The 25,035-nt window shown below is 38.1% G+C and overlaps 2 protein-coding genes across 2 annotated transcripts; one reads left to right on the forward strand and one right to left on the reverse strand.

Annotated features, from left to right (window-relative positions):
• Nucleotides 1–78: 78 nt before the first annotated feature.
• Nucleotides 79–5,282, forward strand: LOC135627134 (ABSCISIC ACID-INSENSITIVE 5-like protein 2). The gene is made up of 4 exons (XM_065133127.1): nucleotides 79–218; nucleotides 579–1,579; nucleotides 1,709–1,780; nucleotides 5,006–5,282. Exons 2-4 carry the CDS (start codon nucleotides 725–727, stop codon nucleotides 5,084–5,086), a joined length of 1,008 nt encoding a protein of 335 aa, XP_064989199.1. The 5' UTR covers nucleotides 79–218; nucleotides 579–724; the 3' UTR covers nucleotides 5,087–5,282.
• A 15,066-nt stretch (nucleotides 5,283–20,348) lies between these two features.
• On the reverse strand, nucleotides 20,349–23,586 carry LOC135627256 (large ribosomal subunit protein eL30-like). Its single transcript, XM_065133273.1, has 5 exons — nucleotides 23,458–23,586; nucleotides 23,232–23,337; nucleotides 21,241–21,342; nucleotides 20,687–20,755; nucleotides 20,349–20,600 (listed from the first exon to the last, which is right to left on the reverse strand). The coding sequence occupies exons 1-5, from the start codon at nucleotides 23,476–23,478 to the stop codon at nucleotides 20,560–20,562; spliced, it is 339 nt and encodes a 112-aa protein (XP_064989345.1). The 5' UTR covers nucleotides 23,479–23,586; the 3' UTR covers nucleotides 20,349–20,559.
• Nucleotides 23,587–25,035: the final 1,449 nt, after the last annotated feature.

Below are 25,035 nucleotides of genomic sequence, written 5' to 3' on the forward strand. Positions count from 1 at the left end.
CCAGTTGTGGGTCCCGGTGGCGATGGCCGATATCACGCTCTATAAACATAACGGGGCGGGCTCGAAAACCGTGGGCTTTTCTCTTCCTTGTGGGGCGCCCGCGCCCCGCGTCGCTCTGTCGACCGGCGACGCCTCTCCCTCCCTCCCTCGATCCCAGGTTCGATGCAAGCAAGCAATGTCGACCCCAAGATCGATGGATGCTGTTCCAGCTTATAATGGTGAGTGTTGTTGATGGGGCTCTGCTTTTGTATGTGCTCCTTGTTAGGGATGAAATTTTGGGGAGAACGAAAAGATGATCTAAGTGAAGTAAAGACAAAAAAAAGAACCAAGGGTTTTTGGTCGGATTCTGGGAAGGGCCGACTCCCAGTTTTGTTGTGGAAGTTGGATTTTTGTTGGATGCGTCTTTGAATTTATTTGGGGGTTGATCTCCGAGCAGATATCTAATTTTATTTCTTGGTCTTTTGCTTTAAATTGATAGTTGTTCTTGCTCGTTTTAAGAATGCAGTAGGGTTTGTCGAAGAAATGCCGAGTCTTTAAGATGGCTTTACTTTTTATTTTTGCTGTCTTTTGATTAACAGATTGCGAGAGATTTGTGGTTCATGTGCTCAGAAAGTTGATGCAGTGTTAGGAAGTGGGAGGATTGTTTGTGTATTCAAGAACTTTGCATGTGGGGTTTGAGCCGGAGGCTGTGATCACTGATGTATTTTGTTGGAGGAGTTGGTTGATGGGCGTAATGACAATGGCATCGCAGGGTGGGGTTGGCAACAGCGGCGATGGCCAGCGTTCCCAGACTCATGGCCTATCCAGGCAAGGGTCGTTCTATAATATGACCCTTAATGAAGTCCAGAATCACTTGGGAGAACCCCTTCATAGCATGAACCTCGATGATCTCCTCAAGACTGTGTTTGCAGCCGAGGGTAACCAGTTATCGAGTATGGATCTTGATAGTCCAGGAGACCAGTATGCCTCCGACTCTGGTCTCCATCGCCAGGGAAGCATTACTATGTCACGAGAGCTGAGCAAAAAGACGGTGGACCAAGTGTGGAGAGACATTCAGTTGGGAAAGGAGAAAGGTGATGAGGTGCAGAGATCAGGTCATGGTAGGCAGCCGACACTTGGTGAGATGACACTGGAGGACTTTCTTGTGAAGGCTGGGGTGGTTGCCAAGGGCTTTGGGAAAGACAGAAATGATCTGACCGGGAATGTGGATCCTGTAGGAAATGCTGATCTGATTGCCGGGACACAGGATTTTATGCGAGCAACAAGTTGGTTGCAGCAATTTCAGCGGATGGCTACTATTGATCAGCAGATACATGGGCAACAAAGCATGACAGGGGCTTATATGCCAAACTGTGTGCTTCCACAGCCAATGGGTGCTGGTACTGGTCCTATGCTTGAGGCTGTTTTTCCTGAGGGTCAGATAAATATATCATCACCAACACTGGGTGCATTTTCTGATTCTCAAACTTCTAGTAGAAAACATGGAGCTTCAGAAGATTTGGACATATTAGCTGAGAGGAGACACAAAAGGATGATCAAGAATCGGGAGTCTGCTGCACGTTCAAGAGCTAGGAAGCAGGTGATGTGCAACGTATTATGGGCTTGTTTTTCTTTACCTTTGCTGATTTTGTTATGCCATGAGCTGAGAAAAGCTCTTAATTTTCTAGGAAAGGTCTTTGTTTTAAACTCCTTTATTTTGTTATATCAGGCATACACTAATGAACTGGAAAACAAGGTTTCTCACCTAGAAAAAGAGAATGAGAGGCTGAAGAAGCAGAAGGTAGACATATTTTTTTTCTCTATGTTGATTTTGTTGGATTCTGATTTGTCTCGGGTAAATTGTCTTACTGTTATGTGTTACTGAATTCATTTTCTTATTGTACATCTAATTTGGAGAGTCATTCTTGATCAATTCAAGAACAACAGTTATCTTTTTCTGAATAACAGTGTGTGGTTATGTTATAGGATCTAAGATAAAAAATTGTTGAGTTAGATGGCATTCGGAAGTTTATCATTTGGATCCTTGTTTCATGGATTTACCAATAGCGATCCCATTCCTGATTTTGTAGGCTATGCTAGCAAGACAAGAATGCAATTCACCTAAGACTCGACTATGGCTTGTCCTGCATTTGTTTGATTTCTCTGTGCAGATCTCATCCTCAAGATCTACAGGATCTCCAAATATAAACTTATAGGCCTTAATCATTACATGATCTGGTGGTCTGATGCTTGTGCCTCTAGCAAGTTGGCTCTCGGTTCACTATTTGATTAGCAATGCCCTTGGATTGACAAATTAGTTGTTTAGGGTGCTTGATCCGTCACTCAACTTTTGTGTGCTATTTCTGTGTGCATTAAAAATGTTTTCTTTAGTGGCATTGCTTTTTGGGAGCTTTAATTTGAACCATTTAGGAGTGATTATCAGCTTAAGCATTATGTTGCTTAGGCTTCACAATCTCAATCTCATGTTTTGTAGTCTCTTTATTGTGATCCCTTCTGTTGAACTTTTACCACTCTTGGCTGAGAATTTAGATTTTAACCATTGTCTTAAGCATCGCTTTCTCAAATGCACCATTAGAAGTATGCCTTCTCTTTATTATTAAAATAAGGTAGAGAGCATAAGGATAAGGATCTCCATAATACACAGTTGAATACGAAAAATCAGTTGAGAAATAATATGATCTGCCATCGTGATAGCACATCTACCTGAAACTTTGGTACAAGTTTGTCAGATAGCACATGCGAGGGACAAACAACCAGCCTATACAAAACTCATGACTTTAAGAATCTTCTCAATAAAATGCATACATGACTTAATATTGACTCTTATATATTGTATTGGTTGCTTGAAGTGCAAGCCTACTAAAAAAAGAAAATGAATGTTTATCTAATCAAATTCTAATCTAACCCGAAAAGATTAGATAAAGATCATAATCTCAACCGAGCTAAAGTAGACTTACTACCTCCACAATAGGAACTCTTACAATGGAAAATTACATATCAGATAAAAATACCTAATAGAAAAATTACATGTCAGATAAAAGTACCTAATAGAACTTGAGCAATAGCATGTATCAAGTAATTTAGTTCCAAACATATCTATTGTAACCAAAAGTTGAACAATAAATTTGATCAGTGTTCAAATGAAGGGGATGAAGCTGATATTCAGCTTGCTGCCAGAGTGCTGAGATGAAGTATCCAGTCTTGAATCTCGACTGATCATAAAGATATTAGCATGATCCTTTTCTTTTTCTTTGATTCTAAAGTCTCATGTATGTAATTCTTCAGAATTAAGTGTGTGATCATGAAAGTTTCTTTTATAACTAGGATTCCCACATGACCTTAACTATTCACTTATCCTTAGCAATCCCATCGACTAATGTTACTTCATGTAGCTACAGAACAAGTTCATGATCATGAAAAGAATTTCTTTTATAACTAAGATTCCCACAAGACATCAACTTTTAACTTATCTTTAGGAATCCCCCAGACTAATATTACTTCATATAGCCACATGCTTTATTTAATAAAGATGCTTAAAAAGCCTTTTGAGGCTGATTATTTATGGACATGTTTGTCCATAAATATGCATCCTTAAATGAGATATCCTAACACTGTTGGATGTTGAAATGATGAACTTGTACTCTTGAGTAAACATGGTAATGTATTATAATCTTGTTCATCAGGACATTTATCCTGTGAAATATAGCTCCGAGCTGCAAAGAGTTTATTCTTTGATGTAGCATTGTTGCCATCTGATGCTAAACATTGCATAACAACAAATAATTATTTATAAAAGTTGGCAATACGGGTCAGGTTTATGGCACAATTCAGCCATTAGATGCAATGGAATAAAGAAGGCTTGACTTTCTTGGCACATGCTGACATACAGACTGAGACACAAAGTGATTCATGATCTAATAATGTTAGGTCTTGTTGGTAAACGGATATTTTGGTGTGATCTGCCCTCAAGTAATCTGACACAACTCTAGTTGTCACTAACTTGAATTTAGAGGTTCAATTGGGTTATTTCAGGTTGAGATACACATAATCAGATGCTAAATATGTCCTTGATTTAGATTTTTTTTATAAAATATGAATGTTTGTGCTTTTTATTATGTACTTGAGAATTTATACTGATATCTAGCTAAATTCTTGTTTATTTCAATTTTCAGTGTTGTTATATTTGTCATCTTTGTCATCGAAATTCTTGTAATATTGCAAGTACTTTTTTTCTACTTCTGGTAGTCGGCAAAGATTTTAAAACCCTAATACCACTGTTGTAGTTTCCTTACATTCAAGCATGTATATTTGTTAACATGTTTTTGGCTTGTAGTATTTGTTAGGAAGGTGCGCTCGAGTCACTGAGCATTTTAAGTTTGATTGGCATTGGGAGTTAGCAGCATGTTAAGTAGATTTGGATGAGCAGTAGATTTTGTCTTGCATGTTTCCCATCTACTGTTTTATTGCCTTGCAGCAAACCATATTGCAAACTTTGTGTTTTATAAACAATGATCTGATGTACGAACTCCATACATGATAGTAAAATCATACGGTGGAAACACCTGGTCATCCTGATGAAACATTCTGATAAACTAAAAGCCGATGAAACAGTTCTTGATTAGAAGACTAGGCGATATGAAATTACTTGCCTGCTTCTACATCAGGAAAGCAATTCTCTTAGCTTGTGTAAAATTCTTCACGAGTTTCCTATAGCTCACGCTGGTCATAAGTTGGCTTGTTCTTTTGATCAAGCATTTGTTTCAGCTATTACTCTTAGTTTGTCATAAACTTTCTCTTGATGGAAAATATAGCGAAACTGGGTATGCCTTTTTTATCTAAGATATCTTAGACTCATGCAGCATATATATATTATATATTACTCTTAAAACAAGAATGGATGATGATATATTCTCTTAAAATGTGACTGTAGAAGAAATTTATATGCAAGATTTTGCCTGAGCGATGCAACTGTAAACTGACTTGTTTCTCCTTCATTCTGTTGCAGGAGTTGGACAAAATACTTCTCTCAGTACCCCTACCGGAACCAAGGTACCAGCTTCGCAGGACAAGCTCGTCCCCATTTTAGCCTATATCATGTAAGTTTATTGATATGGTTACTGTATTATTATCATTATAGAGGCATGGTAATATGTCAGTTCAGCATTCTTATTTTAAGATCCTTAGGTTTTTATAATTATAGCTGCAGTTACTGTTCCAGTGAATGACTGCTATCATAATAACCTTGTAAATTAATTCAATTGTCTTTTCTTTTCTTTTCTTCCTAGGCAAAATACTTGTGTAGCGATTTCTTTTCTTTTTCTGGCTGATTTATTAGCAAAAACTAAATCTCTGTATGCATTACTGCTGCTCTGGCAAATTTTCAAGTGCAACATGCACTGGATTTTTGCCTATTGCGGAATGGTTGTGGTGAGGTTTAACATTTGGTCTAGATGGCTCAAGTGCGTAATGGACCGGTCCGGTCCGAATATGAACCAAAATGTGGATCCGTCCAATATGGAGCGGTTCACATTAAGTTTTATGAATACGGCTTGTTATTCAGCTATGGGCAGTTGCCCCAAGTCGTCGATCCACCTGTGCTTCCCGGCAACCGTCGATCCGTAGCTGCTTGTGCCGTGGATCACCCGCAACCCTCTCGTTATAGCTCGCGCCATCCGCTGTCCATCGTCGTCGATCCACAACTGGGACTCGTGTTCATGGGGATTTAAGGAATTCCAAACTACAGTAATTGGATGCATGAGGTAATTGTTGCTATCCCACATGCCGTGCAAATTAAGCATATGTTACAACTTATGAAACATCAACCAGAGAAATAATGTGGGAAAAAGATGGAGAGAGAGATTAGACAGTGGTGAAAAGCAATATTCTTGTTGAATACGGAATGAGAGTTCCCTAAATTGTACTACTGGAACAGTCTTCTTCGGCTGTAATGCATCGAGGAAGCAACTCACACAAGTCAGTAGTTTTAGAGTCCTCAAAGCATTAGAAACACCGGTAAAAATCTGTTAACTACTGAAAACTTTTTAGTCAAAGGAAGCAAGTGCTTTTCCACTACATGCAAGTCAAAAGTGGAAGCAACGACACAAGCATCCCTCTGAGGCAGCAGCAGCAGCAAACTGATGCAGAGTTTGTGGCATCGCTGCCAAGCCGTCCCTCCTGCATGATACTAAAGTAGAACAAGTGGCAGAATTCTCCTCGATAACGATGGCATTTTTTTACCTTGAGTTTTTTTTTTAATCTGACAAATGCTGCTGTGATCTTTGATTATGTCTTAAAAAAACCTCTATGTATACATAAAAAAGATGCTGACTCACAATTTTTTTTTCTAAGATGGATTATGGATTTTTAGTTTCATCATAGTTAACACATCTATATTTTGATAATATCATTAAAAGGATCTAAAAGACGAAAAGAACAACAGATCTTATCTGATTTCTTGTTGGTCGCCCTCTTTGTCTCTAGATTTAGGGCTCTCATTCTCAACATGGGTGAGTCATCGTACCATCGATGATAGGAGAATAATAAAGGTGGGGGCTCCCTAAGTAGAAAACCCTATCCTTTTTTTTTTCAATATTGCCCCTATATTATTAATTAAATTAATTTATCAATATTAGTCTAACCCTAAAATTACTTATTATTATACAAGACTATTAAACAAGATGTCTAGGTGAAAACAATTGAAATCACTAAAACAAGATACCAAAATATGTCGCGAACATGCATCAAATACCTGACGATGTCGGTTCTTCTTTGGCTGCTACACCACCTAACTCCAAGCTATTCTTCTTTGACTTCTACACCACTTAACTCCAAGCTAGTCTTTCAATATTGTTACTGAGCAGTTGAACTTTTAACTACTATGTTGCCTTAACTCACTAGTGACTCCAAACTTCAATATGAGGTTTGGTTACCATGGATCTCTTTGAGGAAGGAAAACAAATCTTCATTTTTGAGTGCTAGTTCCTCAAATGTCTTATGTCGGTTCAACCGAACTAATGCACATTAGAGCTTTAACCAGCAGCACCACCTCATATAATTTGAAGTTTTGAGGCATTCTTCTCTTTGGTAAAGTTGATCAACACTAGTAAGGATTTAATAATTATTATCTTCTTTTTAATACTCTTCAAAGAAACTTTTGAAGTGTGCAAAGCTTCCCTATTAGATAAGTAAGAGAAATGAGATACTCTGTTCGATTTTGTCCATCCTCTCAAATGTTAAGAAGACCAAGATTATTTAACTTTACCTACCTCCTTGAGTGTTATACTCTACCCATCATGCTGGTTACCAACTTGTGCTTACCTTTTTCTCACACTTTTGGAAGTATTGTCATAAAGTTGGTTATTGAAATTTACCTTCTCCTTATCATCAAACTTTCATTGCATTAGAAGTGTTTTCTTGAAAGAGTAAAATTTTGCTTGATAGATTTGATTCTCCCTCTAGGGTTGTACCACCTTTTCATTATTTTTATTGCTTGCTAGTCTGAGCAAAGAAGGGAACAACGCTTACTATTGTCTACTTTATGCCTTGGTCGATCACCACCACATTGGCTTGAAATCCCCAACTTTCAGTTGATTTAATAAGAAATCCTTCGACATAAGCCTTGTGAAGACCTCTAGCCATTCTCCATCATCTCTACCTCTTTCTTGACTAATGTGCTCTACCTTTATGATCATGATCAACCAGAAGTTTCACCTCTATAATATCGTAGTGCTCTCTCATGACCATGACCTTGTTAGTGGCCTCACATCACATCCCTTTCTTGTGATCGGTAGAATTTACCACTATAGTCTCTTGGCATCCAATCGAGTCTATCTTCATTCTAATTGATACTTGATTTAGGTAACTAAATCTCTCTAGACTAGTTAAAATTTACTTAGAAGACTCATGTTGATAGCTTTAGTTAGTTAAGTCCATCCATTAATTCCCATAGCTTTATCCTATGCATGTATGGAAGATTTACCTTTATGATACCATGACACTCACTCTAAGTTCATAGACATCTCCAAATGAAAATTAGTAGCATGCATAGAGAACTCACCTCTGTGGTATCAACACATTCACTAATTCAAACTATAACCCTTTTTGTTGTTATGTTGTTTATTGAAATAGAACTCCCAACAACTCTAATCATTATCGTGGATGATTAGGTCCCTCACTAAACTTGTCAGTTTGTTGCTATGTCTCGAACTATTCCATGATGATATGCTACCTTGCATTGTCCTCCTACTTAATGTTAACATCCCTTTGATCTTTCATAGGAACTCAAAGCATGGACCACAACATTCTTTATGGCCTTTGCCAATATGTTATAGGGTAGTCGTCACTTTCAATTATATTCACATCATTGTCTATTGACCTTAGTTTACTTGCACTCGAGCCAATGGATAAAGCTTAACTCTAGAATTTATCGCCCAATATGCCATGACCCTTAAAATAATAGACACATGGATCGAGTTGATGAATCTCCGTAAGTATAGCACAAACAAATTAACAAATGATATTAGAATTGATTTATACTTAGGTGACACAATATTGAAAATCTTCAAGTCATCAATTCTTTTGATCCCATGAGTCATTGTAGTAACTCTTTCGATCACCAATTAACTTTTTACTGATTTGCACAATCTTATTATCCATTACAAGCTTTGACTTTGTACCAAGTATTGTTAAGTTGGATTAATAACATTGAGGTTAGCTATTCCTAGGAATGAATGATTTTATTCCCCATGTCTCCATGCTTATTCTCTCCAAACGATCAGGTGTGTGGACTACCCTCTATGCAATCCTACTAGGTCCCTCATGTGACATGCCAAATGTTTTTTAACATACTTGTCTTACTATGATATTAATATCCATCGTGCAACAACCTTGTGATATATGTTTGCAAAAGGCTAGCCTCCCCAAAATCTCATGCAATCTAGTAGGGACTTGTAAGGAAAAGATGGGTTAGTGAAAGCAAAACTTGTGATCACATAAGTAGATATTATGGCACACTTGTACTAAAATACAAAGATGATCTTTATAATATCTAAATAGTCGCACAATAAAAGGTCTAACCCAGTCCACCACTCACAAAGTCATTATGCACAAATGCTCATTTGACATTGATCCACCCAAAATAAACCATTTTTGGCTATCAGAACGAGCGAATGACAAACAAAGAACGGTATAATACTATCTTGCTACCTGGAAGCCCCATCCATCAAATCCTATGCCACCTGAGAGGTTCAATAGTGCTGAGATTATTAACGTTTTACACTACTTACTATGGTTGCTGTAGCAAGTGAAAATTGTTAGGACTGTATCAGCACTAAGAGGGGAGGGCGGTTAATTAGTGCTTTCATAAAACTTTGATGGTTTGAAAACTTCATTCGATAAAGCCCATATCGAAAAAAGGTTTAACTTGAAAACGTTTGTAAGAATATAATGAGCAAGTAAAGCAGTTTGCAATAAAGGTAAACAACAAAAGAAAAGAGCACACTGGATTTATAGTGGTTTGATCGTTATGACCTATGTCCACTCCCAATTCCTCTTCAATCGAGGCTACCGGCTTCCACTATCTATTTTCTTTCCAATGGGCGAATATCAACTACCCTTACAACTTTTTTTCCTTTTGATAGGCTTAGGAGAGAACCTTTATACCCCTTTTTTACAATGTAACCCTCACACATCTCCCTTAGATCTACTTCTAAGCTTGAGGAGGGAACTCAATGTTTTGACAAAGTTTTCTCGATTTTTTTCTTAAGAATTCTTGCTTCTTTCTTGCTGCCGAAGTAGGGTATTTATATGCCCTAAATGGTTTAAAAAATAGAGCCAAAATTTTAAAATTTTGGGTCTTTTGGGTACGGGCGGTACCACTGCCTACACTAGGCGGTACCATCTTTTGCCAGTTTGACATTGGGCGGTACCACCGCTTGGCAGCCTGAAAAAGTGTGCTCTTGACTTTTTCAGCTTATAGGTAGTTCTACCTAATCTTGAGTCACTGAATGAGCCTTTCACTTGGCCTAAAACAATCCCAACTTAGGCCCAATGGGCTCCTAATTGAATTGGCATGGTTACACCCCAAAACCGACTCAATTAGACTCTAAACTTCAACCAAGACTTAATTACAATCATGAAGCCTACGTTGTCCGGCATGTCATTGGTACATCTGGTGCTTCGTCTGATCCTTCAGCACATTGTCCTTTCATTCGGCGTATTGCTCAATCAATATGTTGACTTCCCACAACACCCGACCATCTTGGCGCAATACCCGATTCTTCTAGCCCAGTACTCAAACTCATGGCACGAAGTCTATCCTTCGACATGTCGACCAATCATTTGACATGTTGCTCTCCGACCCAAATTTAGATTTTGCTTCCATGATTCAAGTTCACGATCAAAGTTTTTCATACGTCACTTATTTTAAACGCATATTAGTTCATAACTTCATCAATTGATTTCATCATCAAAATTCAACATTCAACAATTTCCCTCTTTTGATGATGACAACCAATTGATGACGGAGTTTAAACTAAACTCCCCCTATCAACATGTCATATTGAAATGAAGCATCATTCAAATTAATGATAACCTTCAAATCTAAGTTGAAACGATTTTAATCATGAATCACATCATATGTAATACATCATCATAATAAAATCGTGAGTATTGCATACATAATCATAATTTCAAAACATCAAAGTACACTATGCATGATTCAAATTTCAAATCATTATAACTTCTCCTCTTTGTCATCAACAAAAAGGAGAAAAGTGCAACTATCAAATTTCTGAAACATGCAAAATTTACATCACTTTAGAACATACAAGTTAGCAAGTTTTAGAGATGTACAAGTTTAACAATATTTACTTCTCTTGAGATGCACAAGCAAGCAATTCTTGCTTCTCTTTTGAGATATGCAAGCTGGCAATTCTTTGCTTTTCTTTAGGATGTACAAGCTAGCAAGTTTTTCTTCTTGAAATGTGTAAGCTAGCAAGTTTTCTTCTCTTTGAAATGTGCAAGTGAGTAATACTTTCTTCCCCTTTATTCTTGTAAAAAAGAAGGGAAGAATACAATGTTGTAATTCTTTTCCCTTTATATCAATTTTCAAATCATGACAAAAATAAATAATAAAGATAAATTTACATCAATATTTCAATCATAAGAAATGAAAGATCAAGTCATGAATACCAAAAGACCATATGTCATTTTTGACAAATCTCTTCTTTTGTAAATAGAAAGAATGATAGGAAACGATCTTGATTCATAAAAAAAACTCAAGTTATAATTCTAAAAAATCAAGAGAAACCATGAGTCATATGGATAATTCTCCTCTTTAGTAAATAGAAAAAAGAAAGACAAGAGAACAAAGAAGAGATCTTGATTCATATAAAATAAATCTCAAGTTATAAATATCAAGATCATAGTTTGTTTGTATAAGTCTCCTTTTTAGTAAATGTTAAAAAAAAGAAATCATAGAAGATAAAAAAAAAATCTTGATTCCCATAAAAGATATCTCAAGTTAAGAAATCAAGAGATGGTTCATGATTCGGTTGGAAAAATCTCATTAAAATTTAAATCATCAAAATCATTTTCTTAGTTCAAGAGATTCATAAAATAGATTCATCACTAAGAATCACTTGTTGAAAAATCGAAAAGTTTTAAAGATATTTTCAAGAAAAATGCATTCTCTCCTTTTTGTTTCAATTTAAACAATTGATTTCATACAAACATGCCTAAGTTTTTTTTTTTAATGCCAAAACCATGCATCATTGCTTAAAACCGAAAAAATAAATCATGACAATCATCAAGATAAACATTTAGGCATTCATAAAATTATTCTTATTTGGTATGCGAGCATTAGATTTAAATTTAATTTTATATCTCTTATTGCACAAATGCTTAATGAGTTATGTCTACTAACAAAACAGGTTTAATAATAATTCTAATTATAATGATATTTTCATTATTATTTCAACTAGTGAGCTTTGAAAAGTGTGTTGGATCTCTAATCATAAGCTTTGTGCATCCACTATTAAAATATCATTTTTGCTCATAGCTTTCGATTGTAGATATTTCTACAAGAAATGTGGGTTTGTTTTAGGTACTTATTTAGCTTTGGGTCCCTTATGGTTAGATCTATCTATCTTGATTTTTAGCATAAGGTCATTTATGATTCTTTTAGGAACTCAAAGTAATTTATGTGGATTATATTTTTTGAATGGACATTTATATGCAAAATGACCATGTCTATCACAAAAATTACACTTAACCTTAGGGGTAATATGCAATTAGGGGTAATATGCAATGTGGGTCCTTTAACAAATGTGGTTAGCTTTTATTGAGAGTTACTACTCACAAAATCGATTCCTTCTTTTCTATGAACATGTTTAAAGATTTGCTACCAATTTTAAAATTTTCTAATGTTTGTTTTAGTAACGAAATTTTTTTTTTGTATGAATCTAATTTTTCACATTTAGTGCAAAAGGTTAATACGTAATTATCATGCTCATTTTTTAATTTTTTAAATTCACTAGAAAAATAAGCATGATCTCTTTTTAATAAATTTATAATTTTTACTAACTAATTTAAATTCATCAAATAAATCATTGAAAGCATCAAATGATTCATTGTAAGGTAAAGGAGTTTCGGTTGAGTCATTTACCTCGAAAGCCATTAAGGCATAGTTCGTCACTTTATCTTTGTTGGTTTGCTCCTCGTCATTAGATGTACTTGATTCGTCCCATGTCACCTTGAATGCTTTCTTTTTCTTTGACAACTTCTTCTTTAGTTTTGTACACTCATCTTTGGAGTGCTCCGACTTCTTAAGTTCATAGCAAGTGATTGTCCTTTTTTAGTTTATTTTTAGATTCTTATTTTTATGAATTTTTTTAAATTTTTTCGTCAAAAGTTCTATGCCATCATCACTTAAGCTTTTGCTCGAGTAGTCTTCTTTTGTTCGAAATGTCAAATCCTTCTTGCTCTTTGGAAGGTTGTTCTCGTGTTTGTCATGTGTAATATATGTCATTTCATAGGTCATTAAAGACTCGATAAGTTTTTGTTTAAGTCCTTTGATTCTTGTATTGATGTTACTTTTGAATCCCAACTTTTTGGAATAGATCTTAGAATCTTGTTTACAAGTTCAAGATTAGAAAACATTTGGCAAGAGCCTTCAAACTATTGACGACATCCGTAAAACAGGTGTACATGTCAATAATAGTTTCTCTTGGCTTTATTCGAAATAATTCAAAATCATGCATCAAAAGATTTATCTTAGATTCTTTTACTCTATTCGTGCCTTCATGAGTTACTTCTAGTGTGTGCCAAATCTCATTTGCAGTTTCACATAAAGAAATAGGATTGAACTCATTTTTGTTCAAAGCACAAAATAGAGCATTTATAGCTCTAGCATTCAAAGAAAATGTCTTCTTCTCCAAATCATTATATTCATTCATTGGTTTGAAAGACTTTTGAAAATCGCTTTCATCAATATTTCATAAATCAAAATCCATAGAAAGCAAGAAAACTCTCATTCGGGTTTTTCAATACGTGTAGTCCGTCCCCTTGAATATAGGAGGACGAATAATAGAGTGACCCTCTAGATTATTGATAAAAGTCATTCTCTTGGGTGTTAAACCAATTGAGAAAAACTTAGCTTTAATATCAACTGTTAGGACCATATCGACACTAAGAGGGGGGGTGAATTAGTACTTTCATAAAATTTCGACGATTTGAAAACTTTATTTGAGAAAGCCCGTATCGAAAAGATGTTTAACTTGAAAACGTTTGTAAGAATATAATGAGCAAGTAAAGTAGTTTGCAATAAAGGTAAAAAGTAAAAGATAAGAATACACGGGATTTATAGTGGTTCGATCGTCGTGACATACGTCTACTCTCGATTCCTCTTCACTCGAGGCCATCGGCTTCCACTACCGATCTTCTTTCCAATGGGCGAAGATGAACTACCCTTACAACTCTTTCTCCTTTTGACAAGCTCAGGAGAGAACCTTTACACCCCCTTTTTACAAGGTAACCCTCATACACCTCCCTTAGATCTACTTCTAAGCTCAAGGAGGAGGGAACTCAATATTTTGGCAGAGTTTTCTCAGTTTTTTTCTTAAGAATTCTTGTTCCTTGCTGCCCAAGTAGGGTATTTATAGGCCCCAAATAGTTTCAAAAATGAGGCCAAAAATTTAAATTTTCGGGTCTCTCGGATACGGGCGGTACCACTGCCTGCCAATTTGACATTGGACGATATCACCGCCCAGTTTGGCGATACCACCGCCTGCCACACTAACACTAGGTGGTACCACTGCCCAATCTGGTGGTGCCACCGCCTGACAGCTTGGAAAAGTGTGCTCTTTCCTTTTCTAGCTCATAGGTGGTTCTGCCTAATCTTGGGTCACTGAATGAGTCTTCCACTTGGTCCAAAATAGTCCCAACTTAAGCCTAATGGGTCCCCAATTGAGTTGGCATGGTTATACCCAAAACCGACTCAATTAGACTCTAAATTTCGACCAAGACTTAATTTCATGAAGCCTACTATCACGGACAAAGTTCTAAATGGGATGTTTGATGTAATGCTTATGTATGTCCGTGTCTTTTGGTTTATTCATGCTTTGCACAACATGTAGAGGGATGGTCGAAAGCTTAAAAGTCTCATTTTAGTTGGGTTTGGTAGCCTTCTTATGCTTGTAAATAAAGGTTGTGTCATGTGGACATATGTGAGAGATATTCGGTCTGTAGTGGACCATTTTAACCCTTTGTTGTGCAACCGTTCAGAGCTTGTAAAGTTTGTTTATAATTTGCATTGTCTATGAAGTGTTTCCTAAAATGTTTGCTTGTGGATCCCGAGTGAGGCGCTTTCTCTAGCCCGTTTTCTCTTTTGTAGGTCCTAAGGGACCATGGGAGGTTTCGGGGAGGCTGACCTTTGTGGACAGACACACAAGGGTACCGCACGACTTAGGCAAAACTAGCTAAGTCCATAACATATGGTATCAGAGTAGGACAAGCACTCAGAGAAACACTTGGCATGTAAATGCGGGGGGACCTAGCGGGGCTGTGTTGAGGGCAGTCAGCACACGCGCAATCGTTTGGGGGAAAATGGGCATGGAGATGTAGGGAAAAGGAGTCGCTCGGAGGAGAAGACATCTGAGATTGGCATTCAGAGGAATGGCCAACCCTTCACGTAAGAGGCACCACGAGAACAAGCAAGCTTAGAAGAATGCAGAGCGCACAAAGGTTGGGATGACTGAGTTCGAGTTATGGCTCGTCGTTGACAACTAACTTGATGATGCTCAAGGCAAGCAAGACGCTTGGTAAAGGATGAGACCATGTAAGGTGGAATGAGTTGCTCAGCGACCGAAAGAGTTATACTCGAAGAATTCGGTACTCATACATGGGCTTGTATGTGGACGATGGAATGTTCGCGGCCATCCCAAGGCGACCGAAACTCGGCGCCATGGAGCATTGAAACTTGCTCTTCGGCATGTGAAGGATATGTCCGTAGGAGGCTGAAGTGTGTAGTGAGTTCAACATGTTGTTAGGCCTTGAGTGGTGTAGTAGGGGTTGTATTAATGTAGAGGCAATCTAGCAAGTGCGTTTGCAGGAGGCAAAACAATGCACATTTTGTTCAGCAAATCGGAGTAGTCCAAAGGGGATGATGGTCTCCGAAACTTTCAAAGAGAACGAAGCATAGAGAGATGTTGCTCTAACGGGACATTTATCCAGGAGGGATAGATCCCGGTTCTCTAAAGGGAGAATCATGTACAACATATCTCACATATTGAGGAGGAGTACCTCAAAACACAACAATCCCACGAAGCTCAATGGACCGAGCGAGCAACGAGGAGTCGTCGCATGATCTCGCTTGAGAGACTGCATTGGTGGATGTATTGCGAGATCAAGTGGGGGAGCGACCCAAAGCAACACAAATGAAGGCACACTTGGAGTCGATGTGGAGATCATACTCAAGGGAGGGCCGACCCGTGGAATGGTGGGCGTGAGGGCCACCATCAACTCAATGCAAAACGAGGAGCAGAGCAACTTGGATGTAACTTAGCGAAGTACCCAAGCCGCATGAAGTGAGCCGGCATAGAAGATGGAACATGGAGCGGAGGCATAGAGCTGTCCTTGGACAAAGGTCAAGGACATGAACTCTTGCAGAGGCAAGAGCAGGATCATGTTGTTCCATGGGTCATTCATTCTGACAGAGCGGACTCATCTTGCATGGTGCCAAAGACGAAGGGAGCTTCTGGGCACATGCACCTTATCTCGATGAAGCATTTGATGGAGAACTAAGACGACTCAACTTGCAGAGGTGAAGTTGGGTTCAGAAGGCCTTGGCACGGGGCAAGAGGACGTAGAGGCGGGTACTCTTGAAGAATATGACATAGTGTCACCATTCGAGTTATCATGAAGGAAGCGGTGCACAACGGAGATTATGCTGGTAGGCGTAGAGGCCCAAGATCCAAACAATGGTGCACCATTTTCGGCGAAGTCGGTGGGCTTCGAGAGCTACTAGGCTATGGACTGTCCTAGAGCGGTGCTTCATCTAGGTGTGACCCAAGAGCGAGTGGATGAAGATCGATTGCTAAAGGAGCGAACAAAATCGAAAGTGGAAGAGACCTTACGATGTATTGGCAGAGGCTACACATGGAAGGATTACAATTCGAGTTCATCCCACAAGGATCATAATATAATAGAGATGTCACCAGAAGGTGATATGGTGCAACGGATCGTGGTGGAACAGTTCGTAGCAATGCGATACACACGACATAGTCCCGTAAGGGACTGTATCATACAAAGGTATGATCGGGGGCTACTGGAAGCTCCACTTCGGTGAACAACACGACGACAAGAAGGTCTATGGATTCAAGGAGTGAAGGCCATGGTACCGCAGAGGCAGATCTTCCGTGTGTGCATCGAATTTTGCATCGGATGAAAGCCTTGGTCATCAGCATATGGGGGCTGTGTTCCACCAAGGGAAAAGTTCGAATGCAAGTACTAGTGAGTCCCATGGGAGGGGCTTAATCATGTAGAGGTATAATCGAAGCAGATGGAGAGTTGGACTGCTCTAGAGCCTATATTCACTTAAAGGAGCCCGGCAAGTCAAAGGACAAGGTCGAGTAAGCGAACGTTGCTACCAAGGAAGCTAAGGAGAATAGAATCGGTGCAAACCCTACAACATGATAGTAGAGGCCATGCATGGGAGTTGCAGTCTGTCTTTCCATCGACCAAAGGGAGCTGCTTGGAGAACACAGAGGTGTTGAAGCAGGGGGTCGAAAGGGGTGAGGAAGCGACGACGAGTCTAGAGGGACCTAGCTACCCAAAATCAAGCATCAGTTAGAATGGAGGTAGACTCGGAGGAGTGTCATAGAGACATATATCTACTGATCGTGAAGAAAAAGGATGCAGATATGAGGCAACGGATAGTAGGGCCATGGGCATGGCAGCGCCATGGTACCGCAGAAGCGGGACTTCCGTGAAAGTCATTGATCCCTTGCTCTCATGGAGGGAGAGCGCTTGGTCGTGAAAGGGGCTGAGGAGGTGGAGCATGCAGAGGCAAACTCCAAGTACCAAGACAAGGCTGAAGGGTAGATGCCAAGGAACTTCGTAAGACCGGTGTCAACGAGCTTCTCATCAAGATAGCCGAAAGTGAAGGGTTTTGGGTCATGCAAGAGTGCACGACCAAGGAACAAAGCAGACAGTACGCAGTGCTATACCTTTGCTACTCAGTGGAGTAGGCGACCGGGTTGATAAAGAAGACGGTACAATCCCAGAGGCAACCAAAACTATTAGAGACTTACTCCAAGTTGGGGTGAAAACTTCTTGCATTCCAGAAGTTCGATGGCATTGAGAAGGTGAATCACAATAGCTAACTCAACGCAAGAAGTGCAAACACTTCGAGTGCTTCAGAAGTGTGAGCAAAGAGCAAGCGAAGGCTAGTAACCAGCTCAATGTATGGAGTACAACCCTTGAAGAGGCGGACGAAGTCAAGTAACCATTGTCTTCTCAACTCTTAAGAGAATAGGCAAAACCGAGTACCCTAATTCTCTTATCTATCCAGCAGAGGAGCTCTGCACAGGTTCAAAGACCCTTCGAAGATATTAGAAGACAATAGTTATCAAATCCTCACCAATGGTGATCAATGCTACTGAGATTAAATTATCTGCTTCATTTCCCAACAGAATGTCAATCGAAAGCGGAAGTGATATGAATCTACTTGGAAGTGACAACTAAGTGAAAGAAGAATCGATGAGCAAATTTTGTAGAGGAATGACCCAAAACTTTATAAGTTTACGAGGCGATGCTCGTTAAAGCTCCAACAAGCATCCACCCAGTTCAAGCAACATGAGGCTTTTGAGAGACTGGCGCATAGTAAGGATGGTCTTTTCCTTCATCTGGATGATCCGCAGGAACCAACAGGGATCAACACAACTCAGCCTCCCCATACTAGAGTCAGAGTCATTGGCGAGTTGAAGCAGCATGGCGGATCAAAGGTTCGACTACTCAAAAACAACAGCGGAGAGCAGTTGGGAGCCAAGAGGTGCTTTGTAGCTGGAGCAGAAGATTGAAGACTCAGCAAAGGCGAGGAGTTACAGTGTCGGCAAAGGCTTCGACGAGGATATCGAAGGAATAAGTGGGGGAGAATGTCACATACAAAGTTCTAAACAGGATGTTTGATGTAATACTTATGTATGTCTGTGTCTTTTGGTTTATTCATGCTTTGCACAGCATGTAGAGGGACGATCGAATGCTTAAAAGTCTCAGTTTAGTTAGGTTTTGTGGCCTTCTTAGGCTTGTAAATAAAGGTTGTATCATGTGGACACTTGTGAGATATATTCGGTCTGTAGTAGATCATTTTGACCCTTTGTTGTGCAACCGTTCAGAGCTTGTAAAGTCTGTTTGTAATTTGCATTGTCTATGAAGTGTTTCCTAGAATGTTTGCTTGTGGATCCCGAGTGAGGCGCTTTCTCTAATCCGTTTTCTCTTTTGTAGGTCCTAAAAGACCATAGGAGGTTTCGGGGAGGCTGATTTTTGCGGACGAACACGCAATGGTGCCACACGACTTAAGCAAAACCAACTAAGTCTGTAACACTACGTTGTCTGACATGTCATTGGTACACTCGATATTTTGTTCGATCTTTCGACACATCGTCTTCTCATTCGGCGTATTGCTTAATCGACCTGTTGACTTCCCACAACACTCAATCATCTTGGTGCAATGCTCGATTCTTCTGGCCCGATGCTCGAACTCATGGCATGAAGTCTATCCTCTGATACGTCAACCAATCATCCGACATGATGCTCTCCGGCCCAATGTTAAATTCTGCTTCCATAATTCAAATCTATGATCAAAATTTTTTTTACGTCACTTATCTTAAACGTATATTAGTTGATAACTTCATCGATTGATTTAATCATCAAAATCCGATATTCAACATAAATGACCCAAAAATACTCGAAACAAATCACTTTTTATCATGCAAACAAGTAGTAGCGACGGACAACGAGTGACATGTGGTGCAACATCATTTTGTTACTCGGAGCCCTATTCAATCCTTTACTACCCTTTTACTACCGAAGGTTTTAGGATCATCATAGCACACCAAAACACCCCATTCAAACTAGATCATTTTTTTTTATTGCTTGCAAGACTCAATGTTTGAACCCCATGCCACTAAGACGGTTTTAAGGTGCTAAGACAACTAACATTGTCGACCATTAGACAAAGTATTCCGATCATCAACCAGAAATCAGACATAAAAACAATATTATTTTTTATTATTTTCCCTGACGATGTGACTCTGTCTACAATGTTGATTAAAAACCACAAATATGCCTGCCAAAAAACCAAAATGGAACTGCTAACTACTAAACATACTAATAAACAACCTGTTCCTGGATGCACACATCAACTACGATATATCATAACAACGTTACACTCGTAAATATGATGATTATAATCTTAAAGTAAGGTTTAAGTTAATCTTGACAAGTCCCTATGCTTATTAGACCCGTTGTTGACATTTGATACTTCTCGTTCAACATCCACTATAAGAAGAAAAAGGATGAATTTGCACCCACCGTCCCAAAGTCCTCTATACACCAAAAAAAAAAAAAAGTTCTGCAGCTTAAAATATTATTATTATTATTATTATTATTATTATTATTATTATTATAACAATAACAATAAACAACAAAAATAATAAACATAAGTGCATAATAGCACGGATTGCTCTTTGGATTCCGGAGGATGATTTAGTTAGGATTTAAATTTCCCTGCATCTCTTAATTAGAAAGGTCAAGCGGGGCAATTTTATTAATACAATCAGATTATAAAGCAATGAACCAAACCTTGGTAGAACAGTTACATTTCACAATAAGATTATCGAGTTGACGGCCAAGAAACAGTATGGACTAAGAAATAAGTCAAGAAGATTAAAGTAGGGATGAAATCTTGCAACAATTTGTAGTCAAAATTTGATCTAACAACAATAGGAATTGACCATATTACCAGAGGACACAGGTAAATATTTCTACATCGACTGGCTTCTCTCACTGTTCTCCAGGCATGCTCTTGATGATGTCAGAATCACCTGAAAGACCAATAATCTTAACGGTTAGGGTTGGCTTTTAGGAAGAAAAGCCAAGCAAGCTCCATCAGGTTGATGATTGCACATACCAGGATCCATGATGCTGAGGCAACAAACACGAAAATATTTTCCGCATGCAGTTCCAAGGTCAACATTACCTGAAAAAAGTGCCGAATCAGCAAAAACCCAATTAAAAAAGAAAGGTAATCAACAATGCAATTGGCAAACCTTTTACATGCACCATATGCATCACATAATTAATAAGGAATGCTTAAACTAGAGTAGTGAAGAGCCTCGGTGGTGAAATTTTGTTCACACCAGATGACCAGATGTTCTTCTGGTCAGAGAAAATGCTTTCAGTGGCAGCACATGGTATACCAGGTTGCCATCTCTCCCATCAGTAGTAATAGAATCATGTATTGCTTTTTATGTGACAATTTCATTCATAAAATAATCCACTATAGACAGTTCTAAATGCTGGCTTGTGCCAAGAAAAAGGAAAAAAAAATTCAACACAATAAAGTTACTAATTCATAAAAACAATTCATTCCCAGAGTGACAAAAATTTGAAAGCTAACTAAGAATTTTGGTGGCATGAGTGATAACAAAGATAAAAAAACAGGGCAAGGATTAGAATACTTACTTCCATTAAAATGATGTACTCCAACCTTAGACAACATTGCATAGTACTCGATCTCAGATTTCCGCAGTGGAGGACAGTTGTTTGCGATTAAAATCAATTTTGCTATTGAAACAAAATAAATTTTAGCAGTCACGTATATAGAAAGATGTATTATGCATAACGAAAAGGCAGCAAACCAAAGATATGGCAGACGAGGAATAAAAGAAATAGGATCTCACTCGAACATTCTTCAATTTTTGAATTAAACAAATCATCCAATGTCACATCAACAGGCTAAAAAAACAAAAACAACACTTCATAGTGGTGGGTCATGCAAAAAGTGTTGAATATGCTTGAATAAGCATAGAACAGGAGAACAGACATGTCTAATAACTTGAGCTTTTTGAAATACAAAATCGATGCATAATGCAAAATACCAGTGCAATAAGGTTATTGCATTTACATATTTAGGGTCATTGCAAGCACATTTATCCACATTAGCACATTTATCCACTTTCACTAATCCATTGAAGGTGCTCCTGAAACTCAATCCTCAAATCCTACATTTGTTAATCATGTCACTAAAGAGAGAACAAACAAAGAAATGGCACGTCAAGGAACAAAGAAAACACATCATGATGAGGTTTTCATTTTCCATCAAAACTCTTGGCCATCAGAACAGTAGGGCTGCAACTTGAGCTGCACTCAATCTGAAGTGGCAGATCTAAACTGTCTAAAATGGTTGGTAGGCATCCCAATTCTTCAAGCCCAACAAATTAAGCTTACCCATCACTAGATCTGTAACAACCACAAGTTTAATCACACATCAGGAGCATACCTGGGAGGAAGAAGGAACGCAATGACAATGTCGTTGGCAGCGGCAACGACAGCAACACTGAACGTGAGAAGAAGGCTCATGTTTGATTGGCCTAATTTCTATTTTATTTTTCCCTTTTTAGTGCCAAGTTGTATGGGCCCCACCATTTCTTTTGAATATTTATTATTTATATAGAACTGAATCGAGCCACTTGAAATAGGGTGGCCCACATACCGGCCCACATCCACACTGATACATATTGCCCGTTTCATACCATTTTGTTTTGGGTGGTACAATCATCAATGGATGGCACTAGAGAACACAACGCAACATAAAGCCACCACTACGCTAGATCCCATGTTCACCGTACTAGCATTTGATTTTAAATTATGTTTGAGCCTTGACAAGGACATCAAGTCCTTAACTAGGAGAAATTGTCACACCTTAAGCCACCACATTGGAGGTGGGTGAAAATTTCAATTGCCTTTTAAGGGCATGAAAGATGAAGAACTATTAAATTTGGCTTAAAGGTTTTGATTCAACGGTCAGGCTCAACAAATTGATGGGATCAGTTATCCATCGAGTCATTTCATTACAAAATCTACCATAAATTAATTACCAAGTTCTTGTGCCCTCTTGCTAGCTTACCTCTTTCTCATTGCGGCATCTTAATAAAAGCAACAAATTGAGAATTCAACCAAGTGAAGTCACAACAAACTCTTTTGTCTTCAAAAAAGATCCATAAAAGTATTCAATATCATTTATGAGAACTCCATGACGAATCCCAATGAAATTAAGTTTCAAAATGACAACGATTGAAATAAAAGCATTAGCATTATCGTTACTATCCATAGCACAAAACATAAGGACTGATAGTGCAGAAACTTGTCTAATATATTCAAAGAATAAATCACAATCACAAGAAGAAAAAAAAAGAGAACATTTTGCCTTCCACACATTCCGATAGATTATTTAAACGATCTAATGGGATTGCTCAAAGGGGAAGAAGGCCAACTGGATATGGGAAACTATATTCATCTCTTAGGCACGATAAAACAGCCAAAGAGCCAAACTCCAGTTCCGTACCATTTCCACATCAACAAATACCTCAAACTAAGATGTTTTCCTGCAAATCCCAAATCCATCTACATATCATCGGACTTAGAAAAAAAAAAGATAAGCAAGGTAGTATCACCTTTAGAGCCCCGAAGCGATCTGAGTACGGTCTTGTGCCCGAGGGTGTACTTCCCGCTCTTCATCACGAGAGCGAGTCTGTTGTTGATGCTCTCAGTGCTTTTCTTCTGCGTCAATCCATCGAAGAAAACAAAAACCCCGTAATCGATACGAGGCAAGAGGGACAAAAATCACCGATCCATGATCAAAAGGCGTGAATGCAAAAGAAGACGCAGAGACGACAGTACCGCCTTCTTGACGGCCACCATTGCTGCTCCGAGCCCAGATGTGAGGCGGAGGCGGAAGGATGCTGCGTCTCAAAGTGGGCGGCCGTGAAGAGAGTCGCTCGCTAGGGTTTCCTAAGGGATGATAACTACCCATCGAGAACGGCTGAATAGTAATTATGAATTTACTTTATTACCCTTAACGGCAAATCATGAGATCCGCGGTGTTGTTCTCATCAGGACCGTCTGTTGTTGGGACGCCAGCTTAACGACGACGAAGGTTTGTTTAGACCTCGGATTCGGAGCACCTCACCTTAACGGATCCCGTGATGGGATCCGTTATCGATGAAGCGGACTCAGAAAAAAGATGGTGCAATTAACCAAGAAAAAAGCCCCTATTTTTATGAGCCTCCTTCTAAGAATTAATTTTATATATACCTGAATTAATTCATCAAGATGATATCTTATTATATGAGAATTTGAGATGAAATTGTTAAAATTAATTTTGTTATATTCATAAATGAAACTTATTGCGTTCGTTTTTGTAAGGTCAAATTTGAATTTAGATATCTCCAAATTCACTCAAAATTATAAGTTACTACTGACTTTATTTAGATGCCTACTCCATTATGATGACAGTCCGATGTAAAATGTACATATTTATGTTGTTATATTTGTAAATGAACATTATTATTTTTTTATAATCATTATATAGATTTTAAATTCTAATCTAAATATTCTTAAACTCACAAAAATTTAATTAATTATATATATATATATGTATATATTTTGTGACATCCCACTTAGTCCCATATTGAAAGCGGACAATGACTATGATTGACTTATATAGGTCTGATGAGTATATTATGTTAATTTTTACTTAAGCATTTTGAAGTATTATTTCAAATTAAAAATGTATGTTTACGTAAACATTGATCACAATGATCTGCGATGAGCATAATGTATATGTGTTTTATTTTAACAGCTTTATAGATATACAATAAAAAAAATTCTATAAAATATCGATTAAAATGGTAAAATGATCATGAAATTAAATCAAACATTAACAAAATGGTTAACAATAAGTGTGTCAAGTTAGATTTAAGTAGAGAGGAGAAAATTTGCGTTTTTACTATTTGAATCTTTAACATTTTTTTCTGGTAATTTCTTTTCCCGTAACAAAAAATTAATAGTTGCCTTCCTTTCTCAAAAAAAAAAAAAAGGAATGAATGGAATGTTTTTAGATGGAAATTAGTTCCACATAAATTATTATTTCGCTGCCACGGAATACGACAACATCTCATCCCTTCCAATAATATTCTCATCCAAACATACTTCAACTTTATCGGACGAGTAAATTCAATGTATTTGTGTTTTATGCAAAACTATATATTGGAATTATTGATTACCTAATTAAAATATATATCAAGGAGGACGCATGAGATATTTGGAATCACCATATTTATATAGGAAACCGCTTACCTATGCTTTCCAAGATTCGTGCTAGATCCCAAGATTTTCGATAACCCCGTACGCAGTCTATCGGTCCAATTAGGAAAGCCTTTGTCGCTCATTACCGCTCCGAGGGCGCGGACGCAACGA

The sequence above is a fragment of the Musa acuminata genome, chromosome BXJ2-11 (assembly GCF_036884655.1).
Source record: "Musa acuminata AAA Group cultivar baxijiao chromosome BXJ2-11, Cavendish_Baxijiao_AAA, whole genome shotgun sequence".
Classification (NCBI taxonomy): domain Eukaryota; kingdom Viridiplantae; phylum Streptophyta; class Magnoliopsida; order Zingiberales; family Musaceae; genus Musa; species Musa acuminata.